Below are 12,696 nucleotides of genomic sequence, written 5' to 3'. Positions count from 1 at the left end.
CCTGTTTCCTTTGAAACTGTTGAGACTGCCATGTCACGCATGTGGTTATTGTGGGTAGAAATTGAATAAAAATGTTTGATGTTGGTCTGCTATTCAATATGCGCACTTAAACTGAATTATTCTGATCTTAAATTGCTTTTTAAAACCACAGGTGGCCTAAATACTTTTGGCCTGTACCCTAAAGTATATGGAGCATCAGATAACTATATTCAGTTTTCTTAGTGATGCATCCCCAGATCATGTGTACTTTGTTTCGTTTCATTCCAGGTTTTTGGTTTCAAAGATTAATTTTTAGTTTGGCTTGAGAGATATATTTTTTTGATACTTATAGTCCCCCTTATTTGTTGATATGAATATACCTATAGATATTTGTTGGGGAACCTCCCTGTAACATGTACTGTAATTCCATTACAGTAGGTCAGGGGTGTCTAAATTTATCGGAAAAGGGCTGATGTGCAAGCAGATCTTTGTTTCAACCCAGTGCTACAACAAATGATTGTACAAATTAACTAATCATGGTCTTATTATTATTATTATAAAATTACAATGGATTGTATAGGAGCATTTTGAGGTTTGTGGTCTATAGCAAGAAGATGCAATTTAACTCAAAAGCAGTTTCTAAAATACAAAAAGAGATTCATAATCAAAGTTACAGCACAGAAAATCTATTATGATGTGTGTTTTGTACTAAAATTAAGAGATGTACGGTAAATAAATACAGTCTCTCTGGAGTGTGAAGAAGGAAAACACAGGAATGCACCCATTTGTTGATGAGTGACACATTGTTTCTATGTTCAAAATTGATTTTGGGGTTAAAACTCAGTGAAGAGGCCTTTTATGATGGGGGCCGGGGGAGGGGGGGGGGCATGAGGGCGGGTTATTATATGGTATACATAACAAGAATACACAGGGGTTAACAACAGGGAATAAAAATGACTACTGGACAGGAACCTTCCAGGGTCTATGAGACACTGAATGATGCTACCCTTATGACAACTTCCTCTAGCAACAGATGAAAGGAAGTCCAGCAACATTGCTTTTGTTATGCATGACAATGTGTTTCAGACAATTGAGGCAGCAATATAAGGGCCATTTTCACAAAATACGGCGAAATTAGTTGTTTGTTGCATGAACACATGTTGGAATTTTAAAAATATAATGGGAGATCTAAGTGTAGGGTCTAATTGATACAAGGATGAGAAAAGGATGCTTTGCAAAAATGCGGGAGTAAATTACAGTAAACTGAAACCAAAGTGGCTTTACTAGATAAGATGATACTTATTATGCACAACAGTGCAGTAGCAATGTTTTCTTGACATACATGGATTGTCTATATGCTGACTGGTGCTCTTTTGACCTTTCCTACAGACACTAACAAAAAACCTGTTTTTCATTGAGAGCGCTGAATAAGTAATACATTGTTTATGCAAGGCTTCAAGTGAATAAAGCAATAGCTTCTATATTCTTTTCTTGTTTTTAGAAGAAGTTGTAGCTGAAAAAGTAACGTTAATATAGAGTAAGTAAGTCACAGTGTGTCTTTTACTATCTCTCTGGCATACTGCAAAAAATGACTTCATCCTGAGTGATCTACTGTCCAGATACAGGTGACACATACTCATGCTTAAATTCATTTCTGGTTTTTAACAATTGTACTATATATGGACCTGAAGGACAAGTAAATCTTCCCAAGTTGTAGCATGTCCCCTTACCTCAGAAATAGGGCATAGATTAGGAAAAAGGGAGAAGGAACAAGGAAGAAAACCTTAAATCTGTATGGAGTATGAGGTGCCAGATATAAAAAAGCCGGGCTCCACCCTTAATTCCCAGAATGCGCATTGCCCCTGCTCAGCTGAGTAACTGTGGGTACTTTAGGAATCACCATTCAACAATGTAGTAAACTCACTGCTGTAGGTGATGTTAAAACCACGGCCAGACATGGAGTGGTCAGCCTGGAACTCAAGACGCAGGATGTTGGTGTTGCTTGTAAGGTGGGAGGGCACCTCAGCCCCGGAGAAGCGTCCTAGGATGGATGAGTCCAGCAGCTCCCCATCCTTCACAGTCAAGAAATCATAAGGTGCCTCCAGGTCAAAATCATTGAAGGCCAGGTGAATCCTGCTCCCGGACTCCGAGATGATCAGCCAAACACAGTTCAAGTTGTTCCCATATCCCTCAGGATAGTCCGGTGACAGAACTGTCCCCATTGGAGCGGTGAAATTTGATAAACATGGAACTGTGCAGAGAAGAGTAATGACACACAGAGAGGTACATGAGTTTACTGTGTAGTTATGAATGTTATCTTCATTGATAAATTTATAAACAGGTGATGGGCACAGTTACACTGTAAAACCTAATAAGCTATGCAAACTGAAAAAACAAATAGACACAACCGACCAATTTAATAAACTAAGATTAACTAAGGTGCAGCTTGTGAGCCCACACAAATAAATGATATAAATTGAAGTTGTTGTACTTATGTTCTATACACTTCAATTTTTGTATATGGAAAATGTTACCATGAATACCTTACCTGAATCTTAGTAAGTGTAATGATGATGTGAACAAAGTAGATGCCCTATCTGACTTGCCAGAAGAAATGTATGGTAACATGAAATGTGCGGAGTTGTGAAGAACTGAGTTTGAATATCTTTAGTCTAGGTGTATGTAAAATTTGGCCTCAACTGTACATAGAGTACGTACATACATAGATCCATACAAACGTACAATTACTATACAAGAAATATATATACAAATTTTAAATATTTAGGCCTATGAAATACATATTGCATCTTACAAACCTATCCAGACATATGTTTGCCCCATTATGTATTATCATATGAAGTTTCGCCAAGTAAGTACAATAGTATCAATTGTTCTGCAATGATAAAGAATAACATATCTTCTTTCTGAACATAATTTTCTAAACAAACCTATTTTATTCATGCATTTTGTTCAAGATGTGCTTCCCATATACCCAAAGCACTGCATGCATGCAGTTGTTTAAACATATTGTGTATTCATTACAAAAAATATACATTGGTGTAAAACAGCTGAAATTATTCAACAACATTATTCCCACTATAAATGACTGCCATTTCACAGTGATGTGACACATGCTTTGAATGATCACATTCTCTTTGCATGGTAAGATGAAAAAACACAGTGCCAAGTTACTTCACATAATTTAGGAAACGTTGGGTAGCAGAATTTCTTTGGAATACAGCATGTTTAATTTGTGTTCGGTAAAATAGCCAATATTATTTATTGTAACTTGGTGTAATTTTGATATCAGTACTTTTCATGGCAGGCCTAGATGTAGCAAGTGGTAATGACTTATAGTAGTTTGTATATGTGGGTAACCTGGCATATTTGTACGTTGAAAACATGTTTTTTTTCATATACAGTGCCTTCAAAAAGTATTCAGACCCCTTCACTTTTCCCACATTTTTCATGTTACAGCCTTATTATAAAATGGATTAAATTCATTTTTATTCTCATCAATCTACACACACAGTACCCCAAAAAAATAAAAAATAAAAAATAAAAAACTGAAATATTACATTTACTTGGGATGTATCCGAATACTGTATTCAGGAAAGCACGAATAATGAGATGGAAACAGATATTTCTTCTACCCGAAGTTGCTTGTTATTATTCGGATTCGGAAAAAAAAAAGCTCCATGTCATAGCCTCTATCTAACGTTACAGGGGCGGGGGGGGGGGGGGGGGGGGGGGTGGGGGTTACGCACGGCTGCTAGCTGTATCTGGAACTCCGGCACACACACCAACAAACTTTGAGCCACTGCGCTGCAAAACGTTTAATAAATAGGTTCTGTGCCTCAGCCATTATGTTTCTTCAAATCGATTCATATCATTGTGGATGACCACAAGATAAAAATGCCCATTCCGTTTGCAACATAGGACTTTGATTTCTCTAACTAGTCGTTTCATTTACTACACATTATTGAAAAGTGATCGCTATATTCTGTAGTCGCCCCCATCGAGGCAGCGCACAGCAGGCAGCGGGCTGAGAGCTGACCATTCCCGGCTGTCATTCAGGGAAACTCTCGCATTGAGGAGGAGGAAACGTAAGGTGCGAGAGACAAAAGCCTGGTGTGGCAGCTGGATTTCTTTCAAACCCCCGCAACCTATACATCAAAATGAAGCATAGAACCTGTAGTGTTAGCTGTATGTGTTAATTTCTTCCTTTTAAAAAATCCAGTCAAAATGCGAAACGTTTTACCTTGTATTTCAGTCAATATTCAACATCTGTTTAAGATGTAACATGCTGTATGTATCAGCCATAGGTCTTGGCTATATCAAATGAACACAAAATACAGGCCAGATTTTCATGGTAAGCTAACAGTTGCCAACAAGGAAAAATATGAGGACATCAGATGGTTTGCAGTCTATCCAAACTTAGTTCAGTAGGGGAAAAAATAAAAAATAAAACAGGCAAAAAAAGTTCATGTATTACTGTTATGTAATTACTGTTGTAAAGTAGTAATTCACGTTTCCCTAACAAACTGCAGTAACGTTAACACATCAAGAAACGCGAACACAGCATCATTGGAATTTAAGATTATTCCCTTCAACTGAAATACATTTTTCTATATATCTTTACTGTAAATAGTTTCTATTTCCAATGCAAAACAGAATCTTTCGATTTATATACACTCACCAGCCACTTCATTAGGTCCAGCTGTTCAGCTGCAAACTGCACCCGTTAAGCAAATATCTAATCATCCAATCACGTGGCAGCAACTAAATGCATTTAGGCATGTAGACATGGTCAAGACGATCTGCTGAAGTTCAAACCAAGCATCAGAATGGGGAAGAAAGGTGATTTAAGTGACTTTGAACGTGGCATGGTTGTTGGTGCCAGACCAGCTGGTTTGAGTATTTCAGAAACTGCTGATCTATTTTCACGCACAACCATTTCTAGGGTTTACAAAGAATGGCCAGACTGGTTTGAGCTGATAGAAAGGCAACAGTAACTCAAATAACCACTCATTACAACCGAGGTATGCAGAAGAGCATTTCTGAAAGCACACCACGTCAAACCTTGAAGCAGATGGGCTACAGCAGCAGAAGACCACACTGGGTGCTACTCCTGGGTGGGGGGGGGGGGGGGGGGGGGACATTGTTCATAAAACTTTGTTTAGTTAAAAATAAAAATAAAAAGAGAGAGATGAAATGGTACAGTATGAGGATGCGGAAATATATTTCATAATTATATGCCAATATTAAATCAATTTGATGCTTTGAAGGCACAGCAATTGCATTGCCAATGAATATTAGGTTCGAAAATACAGCATTTGCCCGATTTAACTTGACTTCTGGTATAAACCACGCCCACTTCCTGTCTTCTATCCGAATACAGATACAGATAATATTGTTGGTTGAACAGATACAGATACAGATAATGACGTCTCTGCACACCCCTAATATTTACATAAGTATTCAGACCCTTTACTCAGTACTTTGTTGAGGCACCTTTGGCATTGATTATAGCCTCAAGTCTTCTTGGGTATGACACTACAAGCTTGGCACACCTGTATTTGGGGTATTTTCCCCATTCTTCTCTGCAAATCCTCTCAAGCTCTGTCAGGTTGGATGGGGAGTGTTGCTGCACAGCTATTTTCAGGTCTCTCCAGAGATGTTAGATTGGATTCAAGTCCTGGCTCTGGCTGGACCACTCAAGGACATTCACGGACTTGTCCCGAAGTGACTCCTGTGTTGTCTTGGCTGTGTGCTTAGGGTCATTGTCCTGTTGGAAGGTGAACCTTTGCCCAGTGAGGTCCTGAGTGCTCTGCTGCAGGTTTTCATCAATGATCTCTCTGTACTTTGCTCCGTTCATCTTTCCCTCAATCCTGACTAGTCTCCCAGTTCCTGCCGCTGAAAAACATCCCCACAGCATAATGCTGCCACCACCATGCTTCACCGTAGGGAAGTTATTAGCCAGGTGATGAGCGGTGCCTGGTTTCCTCTAGACGTGCCACTTGTCATTGTGGCCAAAGAGTTCAATTTTGGTTTCATCAGACTGGAGAATCTTGTTTCTCATGGTCTGAGAGTTCTTTAGGTGCCTTTTGGCAAACTCCAAGTGGGATGTCATGTTCCTCTTACGGAGGAGTGGCTTCTGTCTGGCCACTCTACCATAAAGGCCTGATTGGTGGAGTGCTGCAGAGATGGTTGTCCTTCTGGAAGGTTCTCCCATCCCCACAGAGGAACTCTGGAGCTCTGTCAGAGTGGCTATTGGGTTCTTGGTCACCTCCCTGACTAAGGCCCTTCTCCCCCGATTGCTCATTTTGGCCAGGCGGCCAGCTCTAGGAAGAGTCCTGGTGGTTCCACACTTCTTCCATTTAAGAATGATGGATTCCACTGTATTCTTCGGGACTTTCAATGCTGCAGAAATTTTTTTGTACCCTTCCCCAGATCTGTACCTTGACACAACCCTGTCAGGTTTACGGACAATTCCTTTGACATCATGGCTTGGTTTTTGCACTGACATCCACTGTCAACTGTGGGACCTTATATAGATAGGTGTGTGGCTTTCAATGTGGGGGCAAACAGGAAATATATAAATATAAATCTGAATATATAAATATAATTCCTGAATATATAAATATAAGCCAGAATATATAAATGTAATTCCTGAATATATAAATGTAACTCTGAATATATAAATTAAATTCCCAAATATATAAATGTAAGTCTGAATATATAAATAAAATTCCCGAATATATAAATGTAACTCTGAATATATAAATTAAATTCCCAAATATATAAATGTAATTCTGAATATAAAAATACAATTCCTGAATATATAAATGTAACTCTGAATATATAAATTCAATTCCCGAATATATAAATGTAATTCTGAATATAAAAATACAATTCCTGAATATATAAATGTAACTCTGAATATATAAATTCAATTCTCGAATATATAAATGTAATTCTGAATATGTAAGGAATAAACCATGACGTGCTGTCCTGTTATTGGAAAATAATGTACAACGGGGGTGGTGATGCGCCCGAGGCGAAGCCGAGGGTCGCTTAACCATCCCCGAAGTACATTATTTTCTAATAACGGGACAGCCCGGAGGGGTTTACTCCACTTATACAATGGTTTACCAACAAAGACTATAATTTATATATTCAGGAATTGTATTTATATATACAGAATTACATTTATATATTCGGGAATTGAATTTATATATTCAGAGTTACATTTATATATTCAGTAATTATACTTATATATTCAGAGTTACATTTATATATTCAGAAATTGTATATATTCAGGAATTATATTTATATATTCAGAGTTACATTTATATATTCAGAATTACATTTATATATTCGGGAATTGAATCTATATATTCAGTTACATTTATATATTCAGGAATTATAGTTATATATTCAGACTTACATTTATATATTCTGGCTTATATTTATATATTCAGGAATTATCTTTATATATTCAGACTTACATTTATATATTCAGAGTTATATTTGAATATATACATTTAAGCCCAAATATATAGAGTTATATTTATATATTCAGGCTTATATTTATATAATCAAGACTTATATTTATATATTTCCTGTTTGGCCCCTCATAATATATAAGGTATTGAAAATAACTATGTGGTTTGCATTGAAGAATAGGTATCTAGATAGGTGAGCTGCTGATTAAGACAATGCTGATGCTAGTTTTTAAATCATTTTAACAATTAAAAAAAATGCTCATGAGTTGTGGAAATGAAACATTTTATTCTCTTAGTTATATTGTAAGTTAAGCTACACATACAATACTCAACGCCATTCTGCATTTAAAAACTGCATTCAGCTAATGTTAGCTACCAAACCTACTAGCGAGGTAACTAGCTATAAATGCTCGGGAAGTGATATGTTACTTCCAACAGGTTAAATATGGCTGCGAACAGGACATCTCGTCTGTTCTGTTTAGGAATAAAAAGAGCTGCAAAGCACTCTGGCAAAGGGATAGTGTAAAAGCTTGGCGAGAAGAAATAAATAGGCAAATATGTGTGTTGGACTTCTATATCTATTTGGTCAACTGGCTTGTAGGGAACAGGGAGTCCAATTCACATTCAAAGCTATTGGTCAGCTGTGGTGTCACACACAATAGTTTGTGTCCACCATGCATTTGCTGAGAGTGTCCTATGGCACATTCCACTCATAAAATGTTCTCAAATTTGAGCAACATGATAATAAATGCAATATGTATATGCTACACTGGTGAAACACTGTTGAACTCACTTTGATGTTGCAAGACAGATAAGCTGAATGACACACACTGCCTAACTGACAAGGTGAGTCAGATGATGAATGAGGGTAAAAGTCTCTGATTTAATGCAAGATGAAAGGCTTTAGCAGAGCCCAGTGGAAAATAATCAAATATGTAGCTGAGTTAATAATATATGTCCAAAAAGAAAATGGCAAACCAAATCATTCTTTAGTTCTACAAATTAGTATTTTGCATGAGAACTGTTGAAGATATTTTGATACTACATCGAACAGTGATTCCATTCATTAGTGTAAATGTTATACAAAAAACATGGAATTGGTTATTCTATTAAAGCTGTGCGAGCTCAGTGTAATTAGTTCAGTATACAGCAAGTGGCATTCTATACTTACAGATGCAGATGGGAATGTTAGCAGACCACTGGTTGTTATTTTGACAGGATATTGTCTTCTCTCCGATGAGTTCAAACCCAAACTGGCATTCAAAGCGCAGCACATCCCCATTGGAGAAGCCATTTCCTTCCCGATATCCATATAGGGGAGTACCAGGATCTCCACAGCTCTCTTTGTCAATCTCTGTAAAGATAATGAGGTGCTTGTTTTAATATGTGGCTGAACACACTTTTCATTTTTTAATCTTATGTTAAAGGGCAGAATCAGAGATACAAAATGAAGTTAGAGAGTAAATATTTCTGGAGATGCACTATATCACCAAATGTATCAGGACACCCCTTGGACTGGGGCTGTTGTTCATGGTTTGGGCTCGGCCCCTTAGTTCCAGTGAAGGCAAATCTTAATGCAATATTATACAATCACTTTCTTGACGATTCTGTGATTCAACAACAGTCTGGCGAAGGCCCTTTCTTGTTTCAGCATGACAATGCCCCCGGGCACACAGCGAGGTACATACAGAAATGGTTTTGTCGAGAACGGTGTGGAAGAACTTGATTGGCCTGCACAGCCCTGACCATATACATATATATAGACATTTCTTAAAGTATTTCTTTTTATCTTAGTTATATATAATTGTATTTTACTATTTATTAACATTAAATATATATGTTTGTTGTTTGAATTGGTAGCAAAACCATTAAGATAAAAGAAAAATAGTTTATTTAACATACCAGTTCTCTGAACATATTTGCCATCCTGCCGACTACACCAAACTGGAAAAGAAAATTTGTTATCCTGCCAACTACGCCAAAACTGTAAAGGAAAATTTTTTCATCCTGCAAACTATACCAAACTGTAAAGAAGATTTTTATAATTTATTTCAGTCATCGGTTAGACAAGGGGCACGGATAAAATACCCAAAACCTGGTATATACCCCGTGGTCTTGAACAGCATACCAGCGCCTCAGAGCTCTGGTCCCCTTTAGCTGGTCCCCCCCTGAGGCTCTGTTTTCCTCACAAAAGATTTTGTTTTAATATTTTTATGTCTGGTTTAGTACTCAGAGGTTCCGTATCGTATCCCGTCATAGCAACAAGATAAACCCGACAATAGCCCTAAGATATGCCAATACAGAAGTGAAAACGCTGCTCACTGAATAGGCTAACAAAATAAACAAGACAAAGTTTTTAAAAATGATACCATGTCATTCTACAGTCAATATCTGGGTCTAAATATTGAATACATATACAACCTTACCATTGGTTTTACGCTAAGAGATCTCCCTTTTGAGACGGTGTGGTCATATATTGTCTTGGACAATCCGTTTCTGAAATATACGTGCATTTGTGACGCCTGGGTACCTTCCAAAATAGCTGTGCGTAATACCACAAGTGTTGTTTACGGCATTGTCACCCTTATTAGTACAGTCTGGCTTGATTGACAATTCATTTATTCAGTAGGTGAGAGTATAAGCTTTATAACGATGTATAACATGTCTAATTTTTCTTTTAGAATAGCGTTGTATAGGTCAGCGTAACCAAACGTTTTCTTATATTCACTCTGTGGTAGCAGTAAAAGACGCTGCACCTGACGAAATGTTGTCAACGATTTCTCATAATTTCTTGGAAAATACTATTATTATTGAGGACTTCTGGGCATAGCTAAGCCATATGTTTGCTGATAGACCTAGCTGACATCGTTTTCTGGAGGAATACAGAAGCGGATAGAACTGTATCATTAATTTACTGCCTGTGTCTCTATCTACCCAAACCCAGATAAAATTTCATCATTGCTATGTAAGTATTACTGCTCAAAATATTGTGGTTATGTTGAAATTGAGTGTCTTTAAATAGTGGTATATTATAATGAGGATATTTCACACTGTAATGTAAGTGTTCGTTGGTAGTAGTTTTTGTGAACTTTTTGTGATGCATACAACAGTGATGACATGAGAGCTGGAACATTGCCAAAACGTGGTGGACGGTTGAAAATAGACACTTCTTCATAGTTCATACAAGAAAACATATGAGAGTACAGAGTTTAGAAATACATACAGGAGTTAATTATTACACATTTAGGTGCTGTACCGCATTGTGTGACAATGTTTTTGTATTATTTTTAAATCTGATATCAATGTTTCATCTTAAAACTTCATTTTATTAATTTTTGAAGAGATTTTGGATATGTTTTTGGATCCCTAGCTATTTTAGACCACTGATGGAACGCTTGTAATTCCCACTTGAAAATGATGCAACAGTGAGTTTCTTGAGTCAAAAGAGTTGATTTGTAGTGAAATACAGGAATATGTCGTGATTTACAGCAATGCATAATTTAAACATTTTGGATAGATTTGGAGACACTGGATAAACTGCTTAGTTTTTGCTTTATTGATCTTCAGTAGTTCTACATATCAACCCTTAGATTTTATGAACTTGTGGTCAAGAAGTTTTTGATCCAGCACATGTACAGTTTAACCTGCTGTACATATGCAAAACTCTCAGTATTTCATTGCAAACTAAAAAAGAGCAAACTTATTTTTGATATTTTGCCTAGACAATTGCATTTGTGGCACTTTATTTCTTCCAAAATGTGACAGGAGCCAGAAAACCAGGCTTAAGTGCAGGAAAGTTGATTTTGAGTTTTTTATAGCATATGCAAGCCGAGAAACAGAGCTTCAAATAGATGTATCATACATGGAGATTGGACAATTACTGAAGAAGTTGTGCTGTTTTGAAGTTAGACATTTATGCTGAATGGGCTGCCAGAAAACCAGAGATTTTCACTGCCAAAGATTGACAAGGGATTCCCACACTTTTGTGACATACTTCCTTCGCAACCATGTGTTTAAATAGATACCAGTTACACCAAATTACACATAATGCATTGTGGTGGTATATTCTACCTATTTGATGTTGAATGCATGGAATACAAATATTTAAACTGCTTAGAAATCAACTTTAATGTAGGTTGAAAGCAGAAGTTGGGATCCTCACTGCCTCTTGTTCACACCCACTCAGACTTTGAATTAATTTATGCAGCCTTAGTCACACCCCTCCCTTGAATAACAATCATGCCTTTGACAAGCTGTCAATAGCTGCTGTCCTATTACTCACCAGTGAAAAGAACAGTACTTTACATCATTCTGAAAGTAATAAAGCTACCACAAACTATTGGGAAATGTAGCTACTAGAGCTTAGATACCGAATTACATATAATGCATTGTGATGGTATACTAACTACCTATTTGATGTTGAATGCATGGAAGGAATAAACCACGACGTGCTGTCCCGTTATTGGAAAATAATGTACGATGGTGGTGGTGAAGCTAGGGAGATGAATCAAATTCATCTCCCTAGCTCTGTCGTGTTTTTTAAAATGGTGCGGTCACGCACTGTACAGCGTTTTTCCAAGACCCTCTGAAACCGGGTTTGAATGCCAGCTAGTTTTATGATAGGTCTGCCGTCACTTGTTACCTAGCCAATATTAAAATTCAGCTGGGTTTTAGCTCAAAATGGTCTCACGGCATGCTTTTTATCCCGGTTAGCTAGCTAACTAACTACTGAATTATATTAAAAACAGTGCTTACTATAAACGCAGTTGTTAACAAAGATACAGAAGAAAATGCGTCCCATAGCCATGAGTTAAATACGGAACGCCTATTATACCGTCCAAATAAGAGACAATTCAGTATTTTGCACGATGGTTGGCAACCCTAAATTAAGCCAGTAACTAGAACCGTGATCCAACGTTGCCATCAATTGCGAAATTGGACACTGAAAAAGGGAGGGGACATAACACCAATACATTACCAACAGTTACACTTCCTAATATTTTTGTGCTTCATAAAACAGTTGTATGAGCTATTGATATGGCTCAATGACGTGGTTAATCTCTACAGGGGTTGGGTGCTGCAGCACCCAAACCCTGTAGAGATTAACCACGTCATTGAACGCGTCATTGAACTATTAAACGCGGCTAGCTCTAAGGAGTAGAAGTAGCTCTTAGCTTACCCACTGGATCCTTCTGCTCCTTCGAGCAAA

The 12,696-nt window shown here is 37.3% G+C and overlaps 1 protein-coding gene across 9 annotated transcripts in view; it reads right to left on the bottom strand.

Annotated features, from left to right (window-relative positions):
• csmd3b (CUB and Sushi multiple domains 3b) overlaps positions 1-12,696 on the bottom strand; it is a 938,142-nt gene that overhangs the window by 548,714 nt on the left and 376,732 nt on the right. For all 9 annotated transcript variants that reach the window (XM_035430384.1, XM_035430386.1, XM_035430391.1 and 6 more), the window contains 2 exons: positions 8,659-8,841; positions 1,904-2,230 (listed from right to left, as the gene is read on the bottom strand). In XM_035430384.1, coding sequence (XP_035286275.1) covers positions 1,904-2,230; positions 8,659-8,841 — 510 coding nt within the window. The remainder of the gene's footprint in view (positions 1-1,903; positions 2,231-8,658; positions 8,842-12,696) is intronic.

Source organism: Anguilla anguilla, chromosome 8 (genome assembly GCF_013347855.1).
Source record: "Anguilla anguilla isolate fAngAng1 chromosome 8, fAngAng1.pri, whole genome shotgun sequence".
Taxonomy (NCBI): Eukaryota; Metazoa; Chordata; class Actinopteri; order Anguilliformes; family Anguillidae; genus Anguilla; species Anguilla anguilla.
The sequence above is the reverse complement of the archived record's forward strand: the minus strand, read 5'-3'. Positions and strand labels throughout refer to the sequence as shown.